At 35.7% G+C, this 22273-nt stretch overlaps 1 protein-coding gene and 1 pseudogene across 5 annotated transcripts in view; both read right to left on the minus strand.

Moving 5' to 3' along the window:
- CADPS2 (calcium dependent secretion activator 2) overlaps positions 1 to 22273 on the minus strand; it is a 575679-nt gene that overhangs the window by 216076 nt on the left and 337330 nt on the right. For all 5 annotated transcript variants that reach the window (XM_053926174.1, XM_024555170.3, XM_024555169.4 and 2 more), the window contains exon 9: positions 1256 to 1322. In XM_053926174.1, coding sequence (XP_053782149.1) covers positions 1256 to 1322 — 67 coding nt within the window. The remainder of the gene's footprint in view (positions 1 to 1255; positions 1323 to 22273) is intronic.
- On the minus strand, positions 4648 to 19496 carry LOC112299937 (large ribosomal subunit protein uL30 pseudogene; annotated as a pseudogene).

Consider the following 22273-nt stretch of genomic DNA (forward strand, 5'->3'; position numbering starts at 1 on the left):
AAGGACTCATGGACGTAGACAACAGAGTGGTGATTGCTGAGGGGAGGGAGGTATAAGGGGACTAAATGGTAATGGAAAAAATATAATAAAGATTATATGATAAAAAAATAAAATAAATGAGAAAAAAAGTGAAAAAAAGAAAAGGTTACATTTTAGCCATGAAAAAAAAGATAGACTAGCTGTTTGTCATGTAGATAAAACTATTTTGACCAAATTTTTGTGCTTTTCATGAAACTTCCATGCCATTATGCCACATAATTTACTCAGCACCTGATAGGTGGCCATATTTCTAACAGACAGCAAATGGCAATTTTCCTTCCTCAGCATTTCACCATGTCATTCTGATTTAGATAATTTAAGCTTGCTTAATGTGTGGGTAGGAATCTATGAGCTGTTACATGTTTTCTGTTAAGAATTCCAAGAATGAGTTTTTCCATATATTTCCATTGGAAATAAAATGGCTTAGGTTTTTCATAGAATGAAATGACCATTACATAGAAAGTTATTCTTTAATGTAAATTTAACTTAATGAGTGTATTCTATGAGCAAATGTTATCCATGATTCAAAAAGAACACAAGATAAATCTACAAAAGAATTAGCCCAAACTGTATATTCCAGTAATTTGTCTGCATCCAGAATCCTATCACAAACAAGCCTACCAGGCAAGGTGCTTTAAAGACATAATTATGTAAGTAAGGGATATATATGGCATACTCGTATACAAACGAGTGCTTTGCTGCATTATATTTATCTTTCAAATGCCAGAATGATGCATTGGTACTCCAAGTATGGTCCTGTAATCCTGAAGATCGTCGAGATCTCTTCAGGGGATCTGTGAAGTCAAAACTCTTTTTATAGTATTCAGACATCATCTGCTTTTTTTACAATTATTTTCTCCTGAGTGTACAGTTTTCCAGAGACTAAACTTGATCGGATATTGCAACAGATTGATGTAGGAGCTGATATGAAATGCAGCTATATTCAATTAAACCAGACACTAAAGAGATGTAGAGAAGCATAAAAATGCCACTCATTTCACTAAGTTGTTTGGTTTGGGAAATAGTTGTTGTATATAAAAATGTAATTTGTATTAGCATGTAACGCACTTACTACTTTTATTGTAAAATTAATTAAATATTTTAATTTTTTCAATTTTAATTTCTCATGTAGTGAATATTGATAGATAAAACCCACAAAAAGAAAAGTTTGAGAACAGCTGTCTTAGAGTGATTAACAGGAAAAATATTTACTGACCTGAACAAGAACAAAGTAACGTTTTTTCCATCTTTTCCAAACCTTCTGTCCAAGGGCATACAGATATCTGGTAAGAAGAATAAACAAGCAAAAGAATACATTACAGGAGTAGTGTTGTGGTTCTGCGTAGTCGTACTTCTTCCACAGGTATTTATTCTTGACAACGGCCTGACAAAGGTAAAGTTTAGTTCATTTGGAATCTGAGACAACATGCGGCTTCTGTCTTACAAAGTGACTGAGCTTATTCTAGGCTCTTGAAAGGCAATTGATTTATGTGGCTTATCAATTTGTCAGTTCATACCACAATCTGAACAAAGCTGGAGTTACATAGGATCATCAAGGAACCAGTAGGAACTTTATTCCTATACATACTTCATAGGAGAGACAAAGGCAATGAGTTGAGAAGACAGTACTAAATGTTTCAGCTCTCAGAGGGTGGCCTGGGCAGGAGCCGGATGCAGAACAAAACTTCCAGGGTGAAGGAAGTGTCATTATCAAGCTGAGTGACCCAGAAATGTGGCTGCACCAATCTCAGTTTCTATTTCCTCAACCACCAAGTGAAAGGACTGGATATGCTGCTTTCTATGGCCCGTGCCAGGCCTATAACCTGAGGGGTTACCTGATTTATGGAAGCATCTTGCTGCATATATTCCTAACTATGAAAATCAGACAATAATGAAGGTGACATGGTGTGATTTAACATATTTCAACCGACGCTTTTGTTTAACTTTGCAGTGCTACTAGTAACCCACATTAAAATGATTAAAGTAGTCAATCATTTGAAAATAGAACTTTTGTTCTTACTGAATATACAGATGGAAGCTTAAGTATCAAGGAAGAAGAAAAAATTAAATATTAATCAAGTATGAGTATGCCTTGAAGCCCTATTTTAAAATACCATAAAACTAGACACACACCTTCTACAAAAGTGGAAAACATTGTTAGAAGTTTAAAATATGATAAATAGAGGCTTAATTTTTAAATTAAAGAAAGCTTTTTCAATATTTTATCACAGTCTCTTTTTCTGTAGTGAAGGTTTAATATTGTAGATGCTATTCAGACTAACGCAATTTGTATACAATTTTGAGCAACCACTATAGCTAATTGTTTATTTAAGGGCTTATAGTCTCTAGACTTTTACAATTTTTAAAACTAAAATCTTGGTTTTAATTTTTAGTTTTTGTCTTATTAAAAAATTATTTTATGTAAAGCAAAGCACACACACCTTTTGACCCCTTTTATAAAAAAGAAGTAATAGGGGATGTTGCTAAGGTGTGCTGAAAGGAACGGTACTCGCATTCACTACCAGTGCAGTGTAACGTAAGACCACCTTTCTGTAGCTAACATGGCAACATGTAGAAACAGCCCCCGGTTTTCATCCTGGAACTTATCGGGGAAATAATTAGCTATGCACATCAAGATGTATGCTGCATGGATGCACAGAGCAGTATTATTTCTATTGTTGAAAACAACAATTTAGGCATTTAACAGTAGGCGAATTATTTAATAAATGCTATCATGTGCACAGGAAAAAATACCATGCTGTCACTGAATTATATTTTTGATAAAATTATCAACATAAAGAATATCTCACTATAGGATGTTACGTGAAAAGCACAGATTCAAAACTACACACATATGTAATGATTTGGAATTTATAAAACATATATACATATATGAAAGAAATATTCCAAAATATTAGTGATAGTTATCTTTGAGTGGGGAGTTATGGATGATTCAAGTTTCCTTCTTTATTCTCTGTGTTTTATAAATTTCCAGAATCAAGCAAACAAACAAGAAAACCCTGAAGTTACTAAAAGTCAAAATAAAAACTAGGCTCCTGCACTGGAAAGCATTGCCCACAGTGGCCAAATCAACGCTCTGTCTTCTTGCAGACACATCAGCTGGCTGGCATGTTTGGGAAACCTGCACAGTATTCAGCTCTCACAATACCCTTGATACCATACCATCTGCGCTTGGGATGGAACACGAATTCATTTAGTTCCTGACAGACATCTACCGCCACTGCTCTCACCTGTTCACTCTCCCCTCCTGAGGTCCCCTTAAAGCCCTTTGCCCCACCTTTGCTCTACCCTCTAATTTCTCTTCTGTGAGTGTGGTGAAAGGTGTTTAGCTGCTCTCTTTCTGTCTTTCCTACGTAATTCCGCTCTCCTGAAATGCACACACCCAACCTCCCGTTACAGGGTTAACAGCAATGACCTCAGGAGCGAGATGCTGTGGACACAACAGACGCCTTCTGTAAAAGTGCACTTGCAAGATATGCCCCAAATAGCTGCCTAGGAGCCAAGGAGTCCTTTGGAATAACCTTTGCCTGTGACCACAGCCTGTTTCTCAGCTCCTTCAAAGTGTCTCATTTAGCATGTTGCTGAGCAACTGGGTCATACATAAGTGAAAGTGAATATTGATACACAAACCATCAACACCACATGCAAGTCAAGGTTAAGTCTTGCTGACAGTGAAGATACTGCATAAAGAATAATACCATCAGCTGTAACCTCATTCAAAATATGGCTCAACAAATCTGGAATGAAAATGTATGGTTTCTCTTAAGACAGAAAGCAGAGGGGTGGGCGATGCATACATGTGTATATTGGAAGGTATTCTCAGGTAGAATAAAAGATGATTTGAGACTAGAAGCAACGTAAGCATTTGAATGTTGAGCTTCAAGGTATTTTGGGCTATTGTACAGTAAAAAAGAATTCAACTGAACACAGACAGGAGTCACAATTTTGACTAAACATATCTAGAAAGTAACTGATCAAAAAAGTTACAGTCAACAAAAGATAAACTACACAAAGGAAATGTTATAAATGATATTCAGGAAAATATGATAGTTTGTGTCCTTTAGTTTTCATATTAGGCAGACAAAAAATTTTTATGTAAAACAAATGGTCATGAATAGAATATATCTGAAATATGCATTTTTGAATACATCATAAATATAAAAATACATCAAATTAAAACAAATTTGAGGTTTCTGGGATTTTTTTTACTATAAGGATAAGTTCTGGAATTAAATATCAAGTATCACTGTTTAGATACTCTTTTTCACTGGTATCAAAGCATATTCTTGGCATAAAAACACATTTATAATTGAGAGAATAAAGAAAATAGATGTTTATCAGTATTGTTTAACAGCAAGCTCTCAAAACCACCTAAGAATCAAACAGTAAGGAATGATAAGGCTATCATTAAAAGTGATGCCAAGAAATGATATGAAAGAATTATAAATAAAGAGTATATATACAAAAGAATTATTATAATGTTAAGTTAAATACAGCATCCACATGAACTTACAGTATATGCAGGGAAAAAGTCCAGAAAGATATATCAAAATAAACTTGCACAGTTAGTAATAATACAAAATAATCTGTCTGGTGAGATTCTAGGTGACTTTCATATTCGTATGCCTTTCTTCATTTCCCCAGTTTCTACGGTGAGCATGTCTCTACTTTTTAAATGGGACGGTTGACTGGTATGGTTTATGTGGAGTAGAACTTACCCACTTTAGCTACACATTTTGACGAGTGTCGGCCTAGTCCTGTGACCACCACTGCAACGAACTTCCAGGACACTTCCATTCTCTAAAGGTTGCTTCATGCCTTTTTTGAACAATCTTCTACTCATACCCCCACCTCTGAAGCCTCAGATCTGACTTCTGTCCTTTCAGGTTGTTTTCCAGATCTCATATAAGTGGAATTACACAGTTCTTAGCCTTTTGTGTCTGCCTTCTTTCACTCAGTACAAAGCTTTTGAGATTCATCAGTGTTGTGGTCTATATTAGAAGTCCCTACTTATTGCTGAATATTATATTTCACTGTAAGAATTTACTTCAATGTGTTCATCCATTCACCAGTTGGTGGACATTTGGGCTGTTGCCATATTTTTGCCTTTCATAAATAAAGTTGCTGTAAATATTCATGTACAGGTCCTTGTGTGGGAACGTGTTTTCATTTCTCCCAGTAAATATCTAGGCATGGGATTGTTGAGTTAAATTTAAATAATGTTTAACTTTGTAAGAAACTGCCAAGCTGTTTTCCAAAGTGGCTGTAAAATTTTGCATTACCAGTAGCAATGTATGAGAGTACATCATACTCAAACAAGCAAGCAAAATATAACCAGAGATATTGAAATAAAGAACAAACTGACAGTAACCAGAGGGGCGGGGGAGAGGGATAATGGGGGGAAATAGGGGCAGGATAATCAAGGAACAGGTATAAAGGACACATGGACAAAGCTAAAGGGGGTAGGTTCGAGAGTGGGAGGTGGGGATGTGTGGGGTGGAGGTGGGCGTGGTGGAGTGAAAATGGAGAAAACTGTTCTTGAACAATAAAAATATATAATCAGAAAAAATTACTCTATTACAGATTGGGGGATGTGGTCATTATGGCTCCATGAATAGTATTTCCGGTATGACTAAGTTGAGTATCAATAGACCAAAGATAATTTTGTCCCTTTATCTTGAATACAGTGGAGCGCTCTTATAAGCTTTAATGGTTAAATGGACTTTGCAGTTTTCAAGGCTATTCTCAAGTTCTGAAATTTGAGGCAGTTGAAATCCTTTGTCAGTGAGTGGCCTCACCAGCTTTGGGAAGGTTGAATTGTGGAGAGTAAGGAAAAGGAAGCCAAAAATCACTTAAAATTTATTTACAATCAAATAATACATTCATTAGAAAGCATCTGTAGAAAAACCCAAATGCATTCTCCCCTCATGCATCTTTATGACTAGCTTTGCTGTTGAGTCACAGTTCTTTTGTTCTGTTTGCTTTTTTAAAAATGCTGAGTGTTAGGTTATAAATTACCTATTTTATAGATAAAAATCCAATAAGATTTTTTATTTCAGAAAAAATATACTGAAGTTACATTTAACATAGTATATTCTACTAGGTAATAGATTCTGTTCATTACACAGTGACATTCGAGTATTCTTAATTACTAAAAATTGAGCTGCATAGAGAGGCTGTATATCTATGTATAACAGATTTTTAAAGAATTTGTATACAATATGTTTATTTGACTTCAAACAGTCATGAAGTGTAATCTGATCTTTCTTTAATGATCTAGAAAGGATGGTTTCACATTTCAGGGTCATCATTATGACCATCAATTATAAGTACAGAATTCCATGAAAGGAGAAGGCACAGCTGAAGCAGTGAACTCTAACTATTTGATGTACAATAGCAATAGCATTAATTAAACAGATCCTTCAAAGCTATTTACTTTCTCATATATTTCTGTTTCATAAAAATAGTTTAGAATTCAAAAAATTTATTTGGGTGACATTGGTCAATAGATATAGGTTTCAGGGGTACAATCTATAACACATCATCTGTATATTGAATCATGTCTTCGCCACCTCAAGTAACGTGTCCATCACCATTTATTCCCCCTTTAAAATAGTTTACAATTTTGAAGTCTATTAGGAATATATTCTTGTCATCTGAATTCTGGCCAAACTGGGTTTTTACTGCGTTCTGAAACTTGACTTCACCCAACCAAGTCACAGGGAACAAGAAGTCTGTCTATCTGTCATCCTGGAGGGAGAGTGCATCTCCAGAGCACAACAGATCTGCTGGTGGGTTGCTCTGTAGCTCTGTTCTTTCTGAATTTATGTTTTTTACCTGCTGAGTCATTACCAGCTTCCTCTTGATTGTAATATTAACTCAAATAAAAAAGAGGTTTTTTTTAAGGGCATGTAAATCAGACCTGTCAAACACCAGTCAAACTAGACCACACATTTAACTTGGTTTTATGTGACAATTTATAATGTTATCCAATAAAATCAGTATTTATCACACAGCATGAGAGCAACATTCTCTAACAGGCACTGCGACACTTTTTCATCTTATTTTAAAGAGGAAAACAAGTTCTTAATTTTTTTTTGGTGGGTCTTTCAACATTATTCATTTTCATTACACTACAGAATCTGGTTCTAAACACAACATTTTTTCTCATCCTCATAAAATTATTTCAGTAAGTAAGAATAGGGTGAAAAATGAATGAACACATTAATATAACCCATTTTCACAGTCATACTACATTTTCCACTAATCTATTAGAGTATGGCCCTAGGGGGGAAAAATCCCCTAATCACAGTTAAATTAGATCCACGAATTACTATTTCACTGGAATGAAAGAGATAATCTATTGTACCTGTCATAGCTCAAAAGCACATATTTCCCTTGCAAATTTGTAGCACATATAACACTTTTCCATTGAAATATTTCCAATGTATCACAATACTCATATAACTATAGCATTTTAGATTTTCTTTTGGTTATTATAAAAATAACTCAGATACTATTTAAAAGTATCTTTCATCTTTGCTTTCATCAGCACATCCAACTTAAGTAAGGAATTAAGAAGTTGTTCCCTCTGAACAAAAAATTGCTTGTTTAACTTTAAAATCTTCTCCTCTTACATAGGATTAGGTAACAAAGAAATTAGCAGCACTGGCACAAAGCTCAGATTTAACACAGAAAAGTAAAGCCTTAGAGCATTTGGCTTTATAAATCAGTATAAACACAGCAATAACTTTAAAGTATTAACCCCTCTTCTAGGGTTGTTTCTAATGGAGAGTACTATTTGCTCCAAAGAAACACAGGAATCATTGCTAGGAAACAAGGCACAAAGCCAACTAAATGTGTATCAATGTTTCATTCGTCTGCGACTATTTCTTTAGTATTTCTAACTATTCCTAGGTCGTGCCCTATTCTCAAGTATCAAAGACATGAGAAACTGAATTTTAAGATTTTTTGATTATATATTTAAAATACGTGAATAAATAGATTCTACACTATGCTTTTAGGAAAAAAAGTAATGAGAAGAGGGAAAAAAGAGAAAACAAAAGAATTTTGGTATGACCAAATTTCAAGTCAATACAGTTACTATCAACAAGGAAAACAGAAAAAAAAAATTTTCATCTTCTATGTCAATAGTTACATATGATCATTAGAGTACCTCAACACTTACACTAAAAACTGTATAGTCTTTGTGGTATCAGCATGATCCTTAAAAGAGTTATCTGTAAATAAGCCAACTGGAACATACACTATACTTCAAAAAGTTTTCATTTGTGGAAAAACAAAAGTAGCGCCTTTATGAAATCCATTAGAATGTGCCAACACAGGAATAAAAACTTTTTAGATATAAGGTGACCCTTACAATTATGTATTATTCTAAGAAGATGATCTCAACAATAGATTGATTAAAATAAGTGTGCTAAAAATAAACTTCGACCCTGGCTGGTGTAGCTCAGTGGCCTGTGAACCAAAGGGACACTGGTTCAATTCCCAGGCAGGGCACATGTCTGGGTTGCAGGCCAGGTCCCTGGTGGGGGGATGCATGAGAGGCAACCACACACTGATATTTCTCTCCCTTTCTCCCTCTCTTCCCCTCTGTGTAAAAATAAGTAAATAAAATATTAAAAAGAAACTTCAGCAAAACTAAGACAATCAGAAAAATTACCTTGCTTATTTTTGTTAAATCTTCAATAGAGAGAGAAAAGAGAAACACCAATTTGTTGTTCACCCACTATGCACTCATTGGTCGACTCCTGTATGTGCTCTGACTGGGGATCGAACCCACAACCTTGGCATCCAAAAGACATTCCAACCAAATGAGCTGCACAGCCAGGGCTATAAAATTATTTTGAATGCTCTTTATACCCAGTACCTCTTTCAAAATGTTTCTTTAAAAAATAGATTCACATATAACATGCTGTGATATATCTTACCTTAAATCAAAAAACTCAGAATTTTTTACTAATTAATTTTTCTATAAATACTATATAATACCTGCTAATATATATAATCACAAAAGTTAATGAAATTTTAAGAACTCACTTTCTAATTAGTTTTAGAAACTGAAATTTAATTCATCTTTACAACACAATATATATGAACTAAAGTATATCCTGTTATTCTAGTATGGAAATAGCTAATATTCTCTACACCATATTTGAAATATAAAATGGTAACTTGAAATAAATGTCATTTATCCAAACACTTTAAAAGCATTTTTTAAAACCTTTCTAACTTGGAGATTGTTCAAAGAATACTTCAACACCAAAATTCTAGAAGCATATTACTAAATATTGTCATTTAGTTTCAATTAGAGTGGTAGTATACACTTCTTATAGAAAGGAGAACATGACAATGTATTTGTGCCGAGTGCATGCTGTGAGAGTTCATGGTTTTACTTTATGATGAAAAATCATCACTAATGAATATTTGAAAAACATAATTGTATACAGAATATGGGAATTATTCAGTGTTTGAAAAAAAAGGACTATTACTTTTGGTGGATCACTTATGAGTCTAGCTTTTTATTCAAAGAAATGGAACAATCAATCTACATGTTGAATGATAAAGCCTTTTCTTCTATAAGCCTTTATTTTTCAAGGAAAAATACAGAAAGAAAAAAAATCAATATATAGAGTAGTTTAGCCATGGAAAGGGCTTTCTTAAAGAGAAACCTCAGTCAAGGTTGAAAGAGCAATTAATGCAGGCTCAAAAATCCGGGCCATTCTGATAGAGTTCGGTTAACATGTGGCAGAAGTAATCATCCACTTGTGAAAATGATTTTCGGTTCATTCTCAAACACCTTTCAGACACTCATGATCCCATTTAACTGACAACAATACAGGCTATCTGTGGGCACCACTGCATTTGATGTGAAAACCAATGGGGACCAAATGCCCTCAGGCACTTTCAGTCTTCTCTGCTGCTTGCATAAAAGGACTCTTCCTTTCACTACACTCTTTCTTTTATTTAACCCCCTAAGATTAAGGCCTTTTTTTTTTTTTTTTGGTTTTGTTTTCTGCTAAGGATGAGAAAAAGAAACTGATTCAAGACAACAGTGTGACCTGGGCATTAGGAAACTTAGAAGTAAATACTTTCCCGTTGGCTTTTTATACTTCCTGGATTCTTATGGGAAAGAATACAGAGGTGGGGAGGCAAGGACGGGAACACCACCAAACAAAATTATGTAACATTTGAGAGAATATACACATGAAGAAAATTCAGAAATTCCTATTGTAGAGCAAGAAATTAAAATGTGTGTGCTATGTAAACAGCAGATTTATAAAAGCAAACCAGTAAAATGTAGAGTTCCTCGCTAATTTTCTGAGTCACATTTTGTAAAGTAGATAACATAAAAACTTGTCACCTGCCTTTTCCTAAATGCCATCTTCTGCTAGTTTAATCTGAGTTAAGTATCAGCTCAGGTGAGCCTCGTCAGATTAATTTACCAGTCTAAGGCATAAAAGCCATCTTTTAAAAATTGTCTTGCCACTGTACAATCTAGAATATGAATAGAGGCAAACCGCAAGCCAAGAAGGACATAAAACCCGATCCTCCCCGCCTGGTCACCCCCAGAGAAGACTTGGAGAATTACGTGATCCTTCTTAAAGCAGGTGTTCTAAAACCAGGGGCAATGCACTGTTACCTACAAGCAAAGTGGAACTGGGGAAACCATATAAGTAGTTCTATGAAAACTAGTTATAAATAGTTAAATGTAAGCCAAACAATCGGACTAAATCAAACTCTACAGAGAACTCTCTTATTAAAACGACAGATTTTTCTACATTTAGCTTTGATAACTGATCAGCCTTCTTTTATATCTTAATTAGCAGAAAAAGTGTCCAAATACATATTTTGTCATGGTTCATGACCTCGCCAATGCTCATATTTACAAAGTTATACAACTACGTAGGATCTCTTTCTAATATACTCTATCACAGAGGTCATATTTTGTAAAGCATGGTTTCATTTCTTCCTCGGTTTAAATGTTCTTCAAAATATGGTAATACTTCTTTTGAATCTGTGTTAAAAGTTCAAAAAATTAGTGGACTTTGCAAGCTGATTATAAAATATCTCAAAAGAGGATGAAAGGGGAAAATTTTCCTAAGAATTTGTTAAGCAACCTACTCCAACCAGGAAAACCTACAGAGTCAAGTCTAGGTCCATCCCCCAGGAGGAGGGTGCAGGCCATGAAGATCTGAATCTCTGGGGTTCAGGCTGTTACATTTTTCAAAGGGAAGGATGCTCCATTCAGCTCTGCAAATAACCTCTAGGGCACCTAAAGATTTGGAATGAAATAATTCACTGAAGCAATCCTAGATATTTTTGTAAGATACTCTGTTAAGCTTTCCTCTCCCTGAAAATGTAAATGGTTTGGTAAAAATGAAACAAAGTTTCAGCGAGAGCTTTTATGTATGTATCCAAGTACATCTCACTGACTATTGAAAATACCTTCCCCTTTGAGGCACAATATTCCCAACTGAAAGCAAAGTGATCAAACATTGTTAAACATTATATAAAATACAGGTAACCTTGACTTAATACAAATTAGAAGGCCTCAGTTTCTTGTATTAACAGAGATACTGTTCTACCACTTTTACATTTATGATAAATCAAATTTAATATGAAAAGTAAAATATGTACGAAAATGCCCATTTTGTGCACCTCATACATACTACAAAGAAAATCACTGAGAAGATATTTGGGATTCAGTGTTTTTCAGTGTGTGTGTCTGGAACACCTGGATACAAAGACGTATCAGGAAGTAAAAGAATGGGTTTGGTGGGTAAATATGAAGAATACTGAGTTAAACAAAGCTAAAGTCTAAATGCGAGGACTTGTAAGAGGCTGTAACAGACTTGGATGATGGGATGCTGAGGAGTAGGGAGGGGTGGGGGAGAAGAGAGTATGTACCATCTCCAAAAACACAGAATTTTTTCACAGAAGATCTTGTAGGTACAATATCATTCAACATAACTTCGGGAGATTAGCAGATTAGATTACTACTACTAAGTCTTCAAGCAATAAAATTATAAATCTGAGTTTTTACATTCTTTTAGAAATTAACTAATACCCTAGTCATAATTAAAATACCTTATTCACTTCTAACTTCGTCTTACTAGGAATCTATAAAGATTTACATTTGAGTCATAATCTTCATGGATAATATTTGATTCCAGAATGGTCTCTCTGGTCTTAGTTAACAGGACACTTTTGGAAGGCACTGAAATTTAGACAACAGACTGGTAATGCTCACCTTCAAAGTGACTATTTTCATGTGAGTTATTTACAAAGGAATCGGAATTCCTCCTGATGCCAGTATGTTTCATAGATTCCCTTCCCCAACAGCTTTCTACCTGAACTCTGTCACTTGAACTTTTAATTTTGTGCTTTGTATCAATTTTATCTGCACTCAAGGACTGTGGAGATCTGGTTGAAAATTCGAGGGACTGAGCAGTGAGATCCCCTTGCTGCCATTGCAGCTCTGACCTTGCACCTGGCCTCCGTGTCCTACTTAGTCCCTGCCCTGTTCCCTTGCACTTAAGTGGCTGTTTTGATAAGCTGCCCAATACCCCAGGCTGAAGACCCAGCTTTGCTGTTATTTTGCTAATCTTTCTCTGATACCCTGCCCTCAAAATCTGGACATGTCAGTTGGTCATAGACATTTCTTTGATTGCTCACGTGTGTAAACATTGCCTGTGCCGAGATCCTTTGGTACTTTTCTTGGCTTACTTTTACACCAAGTACGCCTGTGCACAGATACTCAGAGTTCTCGTGGCTCCTCTAATTGTTTGCATGTTGTCTGTCATACCCTATCAGTCCCACACACCTTACAATTTCATCATTTTCCAACAAGTTAAATTTATTTCTTGAATCACACATTTCCAATTTCTTCCTACCCCTCATTTCAAGTACCACTTTCTCAGAGAAGCCCTCCCTGATATCCCCAATATGGTCAAATGTCATTACCTGTATTAGGAGATTTCTTCCATAGCCCTGCTTGGCCTATGGCATGACATGTTGGACTAACGTCTCATTCTACAACAAGGCTGAAAGCTCTGTGAGGGCAAGGACCACACCAGGTGAGTCACCACTCTATTCTGACACCATCCTTCATAGAGCAGATATCCCATAAACAGTTTTTGGAATAACTAAATGGCTGTTTCTAGTTTTGTCATTAGGAATAGTTACAATAGAAACATAATGAAGAAAGTAAACTTCAGCAAGAATGTATACACTATACATCAAGGTAAAAGAGAAAGGCTTGTATAGACTTTGGATTTTCTACAGAGCTGGTATTTTTATATTTATTTCATCAAGAGTATTCAAATAGTTTTAGCAGCAGGAATGTTATCCTAATATTGAACTTAATATGGAAGAAGATTTAACAGCATAAAGGAACCATGAAGTGGCTGCTATGAAAGCAGGAATGGGGAGATGTTCAGGAGTCCATTCTGCCTACCATCCCAGTATCTGGAAAAGGGAACTAGCAGAATTTAAATAAGACCCTTTGAACCAGTGCTGAAAACAGCCCCATGGTCACAGTAACACAAGGGCCTTTTAAGTCAGAATGATATAGAATATATTCTATGTCTTAAGATCTCAAAATGCCACCAATATTATAATTCCCACTAATTTTCTTAAGTTTCTGATACGTAAACATTGTTGGAATCTCAGAGGAGGCCCAATACTTTAGTACCTCTCTTCTTTGTCTGAGTTCTGAACAAACAGGCTGAAGGCAAGAGAGTTAGCATGAGGCTAAAATATCACCTTATAAAGATAATATAAAAAATATTTATTTCTCTAAGCAGCAGGCTCCCTTATGAGGCTCAGTACCATTATCAGGTGCACCTTCCCCACTCCAGTCACAGATGGCGCCTGGCAGGCTGGGCCTGTCCCATGGAGGCCCTGCTGCCGGCGGTAGGCAGGCAGACGCAAGGGGCCGGTACTCCCCATGGAGAACTCACCTTCAAAGGACAAACAGAGACCAGACGGCTGATCTATGCATGACCAGTCCCTGCTCTTGAGCTAATCAATTAGATGAGTTTTTTAAAAGGGGGGAGGGGTGGAGGGAAGCGGGGGATATTACTGTCATGGATGCCCCTTCACATGGAAGTGAGTATTAGGGGTACAGAGTAAGTGCTTTCCCAAAATAGAGGTGAAAGAGTAAAGATGATCTGGTGTGGGGGGGAGGGGGAGGTGGAAAAGGAAGGAAGGGGGAAGGGAGAACAAAAAAACCCCCAGAAAACAAGAACACAAATGAATGATTCTCTTGAGTCCCTTTAACTGCTTTATGCCCATGTGACTTTCGCTTTTTTCACCTGTAAAATAGGAAGAGCGAGATTTGCCCTGAGTATAATAGACACTGTCATTACAAAAATCTGGTGAAATGATGTATGTAGAAGAGCCATTGAAACTGTAAAGCACGATGGAAATCAAAGCATCATGATCATCATTATTATTGTGTTAGCAGTGTAATACTCCAAAAATATTTCAATCTAACTTTTTAAAGAACTCTTTGGAAGTCTAGGGGAGAGTGGCAATAAAATTTTTCAATGTTGTTCAGTTGGAGAAAAGAATCTTTCCAAATGTGGGGTAAAAGTTTAAGTATATCTTTTTCTAAAATAAAATGTAACTATGATATCATACAAGTTATGACAACAAAGCAAATAATTCTCCAGCAGATAAATGTAGTATTTCTATAGAGCATACACATTATGCTTCCCAGCTACGGAATTCCCTAGGATCTGAAGAAATTGCTGTTTATCAATCGACCAGAAATTCCAGACGACTACAGGAAAGTGCCTCCGATGTCCAGTTTCTCTTTCACATGCATGCATTTATTTGAAAGAGAATGAATAGCAAAATACAGGCAACAGCAGCAAGAGGACCATGTACAGTCAGGTTGGAATTCATTGGGATAGGCTTATAAAATATTTTTCTTTCTTCTTTAACTTAAAGCTTAAAAATTCCATTTATTTATTTACTTGCCTATTAAACTATAGACGATGTTTCTGCCTATAAATGCAGGATACAAAGGAAAATGAAACCAAGGTAGTCAACAGAAAACCTTTGTCATTTACAAAACATATTCAGAACTTCAAGTCTCAGATATTTTTGTTAAAATTGACCTCAATGGTATCTTTGATTATTCATATACTACTAAACACTAAGGTTTTTCTGCATTAATTTGATAAAATGTCTTGACAAGTTTGATATGTCCAAAGTGAACTACTACTTCACCTTCTTTTAACCTCTTCTTCTTACATGTTTTTCAAAAGAAAATGTCTTGAAAATTACTTACTACTACTTAAATAGCGACCTTTATTACTGAGTTCTCTAGTTAGGAGACAAAAATATTTTTTATTTTCAGGGAATGCTTGCGCCATCTACTGGAGAAATATATTACCACTTTTGTCAAGAACTGTAACACCACTTCTCCAAATAATTGCGAGGTCCTTTCTTCTAAAATGCAACTTTGAAACAAAATCAGGCCCTTTTCTTTCTATCACTTGACACATATCAAGGCATGTGTCAGTACAGGAAATTGGCATCTTTTCCCCAGTGTAACACGAATATACATTAGTTCAAAGAATTCAGTATTCCCATCTTCATGGAATAATTTGACAGTTATACATCCACCGGCAAAAGTAATGTGAAAGAGAAATACAGATGGAAGAAAGTAACCCTTTTGTACCTAGTTTCAAAACAAGTATAAGCAGAGGTGTTCTCTCATTTAACCATGCAGCTAGCGATAAATATTAGAATTCTGTTATGTGAATTTGCAGAATAACAAAATTACTCCATAGAAAAGAATTTAAGCTAGTCTGAAGGTATCTCTGAATTTTTCCTTTTTTCTTAATTGGAAAGAAGTCTCTGTTTATTAACTGACCGGATTTCAGAAACAACTATGGTAGATGCCTTAGTCCATCCTTCTGGTAAGCCTGCTGATCTGTCTTCCCTGTTGCCAGCATTCCCACCTTCCACAAAATGGGTGGTCATTTTCTTCACTGCACCTCATGGAAAAGGGCCACAGGCAGTTGTCTCCTCCGCTGAAGCATTTTCCAACAGTATGGATCTTACGAATCATATCTTCCATGCAGATGATGTCAAATTTAACAAGAGACTGAGCAGTCAATGTGTTATCTGTCAGGGCAATTCACTTTTTGCTGATTTTGCCATAAACACTCTTGTAGATCAACCCATTCACTGACGTCAGGTTTGGGCACCCCATGAAACGAATGGTTCCACAGTCCTCAATGTATTAACTGAAGCCTTGTTGAGCTTAACAGAGGTGCCACTGAGGATCTGACAAAGGTGTAGAAGCTGCGGCACCTTTTGGACCTTTGGACTCATACCACTGATGCCTCTGATCCTGATGAAATGCCATTTGGGTTCTTCAGATACATAAAAGTCCAGCTTTTCTTGCCATTCCAGCCATTTGGCTCTCAGTTCCACACATCTGCCTATATTCCTTGTGGCAGTGCTTAGCTTGTTCATAGATAAGCGTCATCTTTGCCTTTCAAAGCATCTGCTGGGCAAACTCCTTTCTTAGGCACTTGATCTTCAGCTCTGCAAATTCTTCTGCTTTTTCTTAGGGGTTTCTGGCTTAGCAGAAACCTCCTTCTTCTCTTCTGCATCCTCCATGGTCCCACCAGAAGAGCAGTCTGAATTTTTCTTAATAAACAACCACAATAAGAAGATGGAGTGTAAAAAAAATCAGTACACAGAAGACAATAACCTTTATAGTTTTTCCCAATTTGCTTTATGAAGGCTCCACCTAAACAACAGAAGAACTGAACAGAAATTTGAAATGTGTTCATTTTTCAATTAAAAAGGAGTGTTATTTTTTCCTAGGGAAAAAACGTGGGAATCTTGCTTGAAGGTCCGTATCATAATTACATCCTTGGATGTGGCATTTTATTCCATTTTTGGCACATATATATATATATCTACTTTTCAATGGGATGTATGAATTATTAGAAAGTTATAAATCATATTGTAACTGTAACTAACTAGAATACAAGTAAATTTCAATTTATCAGAGGGCTGTTTCCCAGTTCATTTGCTGTACAATTAGAGGAAACAGACAAGAAAAACTTACTCCACAGACTACAAGAGATATCTTGGAGTCAGCTCTCCGGTGATATTTACTTCATAGTCACTTTGTGCAGTTTAGCACAGAAGATAGGCTAGCCGTTAACAGAAGGTAGGAATATGATAACAGATGAAGATACAGTATCACAGGAGTGCTGGTGAGTCAGAGTTTCCCAGACAGATGACCATAAGCAAATAAATGATCCTTCATCATCAGATAAAATTAAAATATATTTGTGAACTCTAAAAAGCAATACAGAATTGTAGTAAATATTAAGGAAATTTTCAACAACAAAGTATAAAATTGAAAAAGATTTCCACTGAGGTTTAATTTGCTAGCATTCAAGTTAATGTTTGAATTCAATCTAAAGGTAAAAAAAAAGAGTAAAATGACAGACTATAATATTAGAATATATCCTATCATAGCACACATTCTATATTGATATTCTTCAAATAACTATTCCCAGTGCATTTCATCATCATTGTCCTTATAACAGGTTATATTTTTTGAAGATTTACTGAATTCCAGGCATTGTATTTTATACTTTACATATATTATGAAATTAATAAAACAATCCTATAAGCTAGGAATAGGTATTGCTATAAAAGACAATAAACACAGTTTATAACTTCTGATACTTTTAAGACTACCAAAAACATTCACTGAATATTTATACTCTGACTTTGCTACCAGATTCACTTCACAATTACAGTTAATTGTGAAGGAATGGCCCCCAGCTACTATACACATGTAAGATCTTACCTCATGTATGGAGAAGATGGTCTTGATCTCAGAACAATCAGACCAAGCCTACTCCTTGCATACTGAAAGAGATGCATCCTGGACTAGTTGCTGGTTTGATTGTGAGAGAACAAGTGGTTATTAATTATACAGGAGTCCATTCCCTGGTCGTGGCTGTTAGGGTTAGAGTTTTCATGGGGAGAAAAGACTAAGAGTCAAATAGTAGGACACCCTCATGAGGTGCCACCTAAGTCAGGTCAGCCTTTCCAGTAGAGACCGACAGACAGTGGATAAGCAGGTCAGAATCCACGAGAGTGATGGTAAACTTCACTGGTACCTTCTTATACTCTTCTCTGTGATGACTTTATTTGTTCTCCCTCATCATAAAGGCGTTCAGAAGTTCTAACTACTTTAGCTGATCGAAGGCAAACAAGGAAGGACTGTCTAAATGGAAGAAGAAGAAACTGAGGGGGAGGCAGGATACATCTGAGTTCTGGAGCAGCAGGAAGGAAGGGTGTGAGGGAACACCTCTAGGAAGGGAAACCCATATCCCAGAATACTGTCCTTCCTGACTGACACGTTAGAGGCTTAGAGTTCTTTTATGGGTAGCAGTATTCTCTTCCTGCCATTCTCACTAACGCAGAGGAACAAAGGAACAAAATTAACTACTTATTAAAAAGGAAATTAGTATAGTCTCCACATGAATGTAGCACTTAAAAGAATTCTAAAACTCATTTCAGTTTTTCCTAACTGTAAACAAAGGTAATGATTAGTTTCTTAATTGCCTCAAAGGATTATCCTGAGGATCAAATAACCCAATATATAGAACAGCTTTTAGTAAGTATAAAGATACTATAAAGATGTAAAGAGATACTGTTAGCGGTACTATGTTGAAATCTAGGCCATGCCTTGACATCATCACAAGGAATTATATTTGAGAAATTCCATTACTTGGTTTATCTATATAATAGAAAACAAATAACTTACCTGAAATTTTCACTTCATTAAAAATTTGGTGGGGGGCCAGGGGGCTGAAAGTCACTGATTAAAAAAAAGTTCAATTTAGTTCTTCAGACTCATTTATTGTTAATGTACAAGAGAAACCTTTCCTAAGAAACATTTTCACAATAGTTTAAGCACACTTGATAATTTTTAACCTAATAATTTTTCAATAGTTAGAAATTTTTAAAGTATGTCGAAATCCACTTACTCTAATTCAGTGGTCCTCAAGTGTCAGCATGCACTGAAATTTTACAGAGAGCTTGTGAAAATACATATTGCTGAGCCCCACTCCCTGAGCTTCTGATTTAGATCAGGCCTGAGAATCTGCACTTCTAACAAGTTCTGGTGATGCTGGTGCTGGGAGACCCCACGCTCACTGCTGATTAGTCTACACCTGTTCTCACACAAGCAACACTCCCAGCTATCTATATTTAAAAAGGTGTTTTACCTAAAAGTATATTACAGTCAGTTAGGGTTTCTCCAAGTAATACTACAATTTTTCTAACTGAAGTAACCCATAACCCCCACGTTTTTCTCTTTTCTTCTTGTACAGGGGTGAGAAAAAGTAGGTTTACAGTTGTTTATATGGAAACAATACAAATAAATAATACAATAATTAATAAATGAATAATACAAGAATAAACTATTTTGCATACTCACAACTGTACACCTACTTTTGCCCACCCCTGTATTTGATCATAGTGCCCCCAAGTGGATGGAAATATTACTGACAAGAGACGCAACAGGAACAATTCTTGCTGGGTTGGAGTTATTGTACATGTATCATTGCATTTTCCAGAATGCCCAACGTGGATATACTCAGTTCAGGTTAACTGAATAAATTCTAGAAAGGCCTACCACCCTTACTCTCAGTGCTTTATTTACAAAACACTAATGTTGAGTTAAGCAATCCAAAATCTCCTTTACCTCTTAAATTGTATGCTGGTATGACGTAATCCTATTTTTAGAATACAATAGAATATAAATAAACAACTAACAGGGAAATGAATACTATTCTATGCTCTGCATTGTCACCACCACAAAGTTCCTCAAAGTTGTGACGGCACTGCAACAATATTTCACTTGGACATCAGAAAGAAAACGATTCGTGGTTAATGGATATAATACAAGGTGGTAAAATGTGTTCTGGCTAAAACCTGCCTCCCCAATGCCGGGTTACTGGTGGTCATCTATCTGTGCCATATCCTTGAGGACAAAATACATTTTTTTTGTTAGGTGTAATCAATAATACCTTTACACTCCACTCTACAGAATCTTGCTTGTTTTGTGGTATTATAATTCATTTAAAAACTTATCAGCTGAATATAGTTTTTACTCTGATGGAGATACATATAATCAATACATTGAGAGGCCTTACTCGATACTACAAAAGAATACTGTTGATATGTAAAAGTTATTTAACATAAAACACTGGTAAAGAGGCTTGGAGCTTAAAGGCTTGATACTGACAAAGTCTTTTCCTTTATTATTAATTTTTTTATTGTTCAATTACATTTATCCCCATTTTACCCCCATTACTCTCCCCCACTCTACCCACCCCCACGTCCTATATTCAATCCTCTCCCCCACCCCTCATTGTCTTTGTCCATGGGTCCTTTACACATGTTCCTTGATGACCCTTCCCTTTTCTTCCTCTGTTATCCCCCTCCCCACTCCCCTCTGGTTACTGTCGGTTTGTTCTTTACTTCAATGTCTCTAGTTCTATTTTGGTCACTTGTTTGTTTTGTTGATTACGTTTCACCTATAAGTGAGATCATATGGTATTTGTCTTTCACCGCCTGGGTTATTTCACTTAGCATAATGCTCTCTTTAATTTTCTTACACACGTGTGTGAATCGTTCAGCTTATCTCCCCTCCCCCCCATCTACTAGCATTTATATACATACATCTTCACTTTGTATCACTCTCTTAATTTCAGAAAAGGCTCTTCTGCATTAAATGTATACCCACGGTCTCAAATTTTTGTAATCGCTGTAGCCCACAATCTCATTTGGTATAACAGAAGGAAAGAAATTCACAGGACAGGAACACACAATTTGGTGGCACCACACAACGGCGGGGGTCAATGCTGCAGGGGGCTAATGAACACACCACTTTGCCTTTTCCTTAGCTTCCCTAAACACATGTAAAGTACTCAGAGAAGTCTCATGTTATTTCATGCCAATTAACAAATTGCTAACATGTCATGTTAATAAAAAAAGCAATTGACCTAAGTAGAAGGGCTAATTAAATGGAGTAAGATAATTAAACGATTCTCAATATGTAATCAAAAATTATGGCTGGAAGTGTTTCACAATGTTGTCTTTTTGTTTTCAAGTACCTGCCTATCTGCAAAATTCTAATCAGTGTATCCATATGCATAAAAGACAGATCCAGTGCAGATGTTAATTTGTTGCATGATAAAAATCAGGTGTTCAATTACAAATAATGGGGTGTATGAGAGAACGTCCAAGATTTCCATTTAGCCGAACACATGCATCGCAACTGGCAAATGATTGCGAAGCATTCGTACTGGAATTAGCTACTAACATGCACCCGAGGCACATCACATCCAGCTCCTTCATTACCCTCATTATATAACATTCACATCTCCAGCCCTCTCTGTTCCCTAATTTGCCACTGGTTTAGGAGTCTGAATATTCGGTGATCTAAATTCAATCAATTGTACCTGAATTCTTTTAAAAGAATGGTTTTGATTTTTATCTACACTCTACAGCACTTTAACATGAGAAATTTCGTTTCCTAATCTTACATTTAAACAATAAAAATCATTTGCTTTTGTACAGAGGTAAATTCCTTGAATTAGGAATATTTTACATTTTTAACATGTAAAGACTATTTCAACAAAGCCCTCAACATAATGTCTAAATGTTATTTTAGCAAAATAACTACATAGAAGGGATCTAGAATACTCACTAGGATAAAAAGACAGATGTGCTTTTTAAATAAATTACAGCAAAGACACACATTTAAAATATACTTATGAATTAAGATAGTTACCATGCCAAGCCTATAGTCTGATGCAATTCTGAGAGGATAAATACCAAGCTGATGCTGCATTATATGTCCCATATCAAGACCCACATATTTAGAGGTTACAAATCAGTTATTCAATAACTAATAGGACCACATCTTTCAAACCTCAATGTCATATAACTACAGAGGAGACAACAGGATCATTTTATCAGGTGGCAGAGTAATAGCAGTGTACATCTATGGGACTTCACTAATTTAAAAGAATGTTTAAAAAGAAGTAATTCTTTTCACTCTTATATCAATGAAATCAATTTCAAATATGTAACTATGGTCCCTTAATTATTAAGAAAAAAAATA

Source organism: Desmodus rotundus, chromosome 6 (genome assembly GCF_022682495.2).
Source record: "Desmodus rotundus isolate HL8 chromosome 6, HLdesRot8A.1, whole genome shotgun sequence".
Lineage (NCBI taxonomy): Eukaryota > Metazoa > Chordata > Mammalia > Chiroptera > Phyllostomidae > Desmodus > Desmodus rotundus.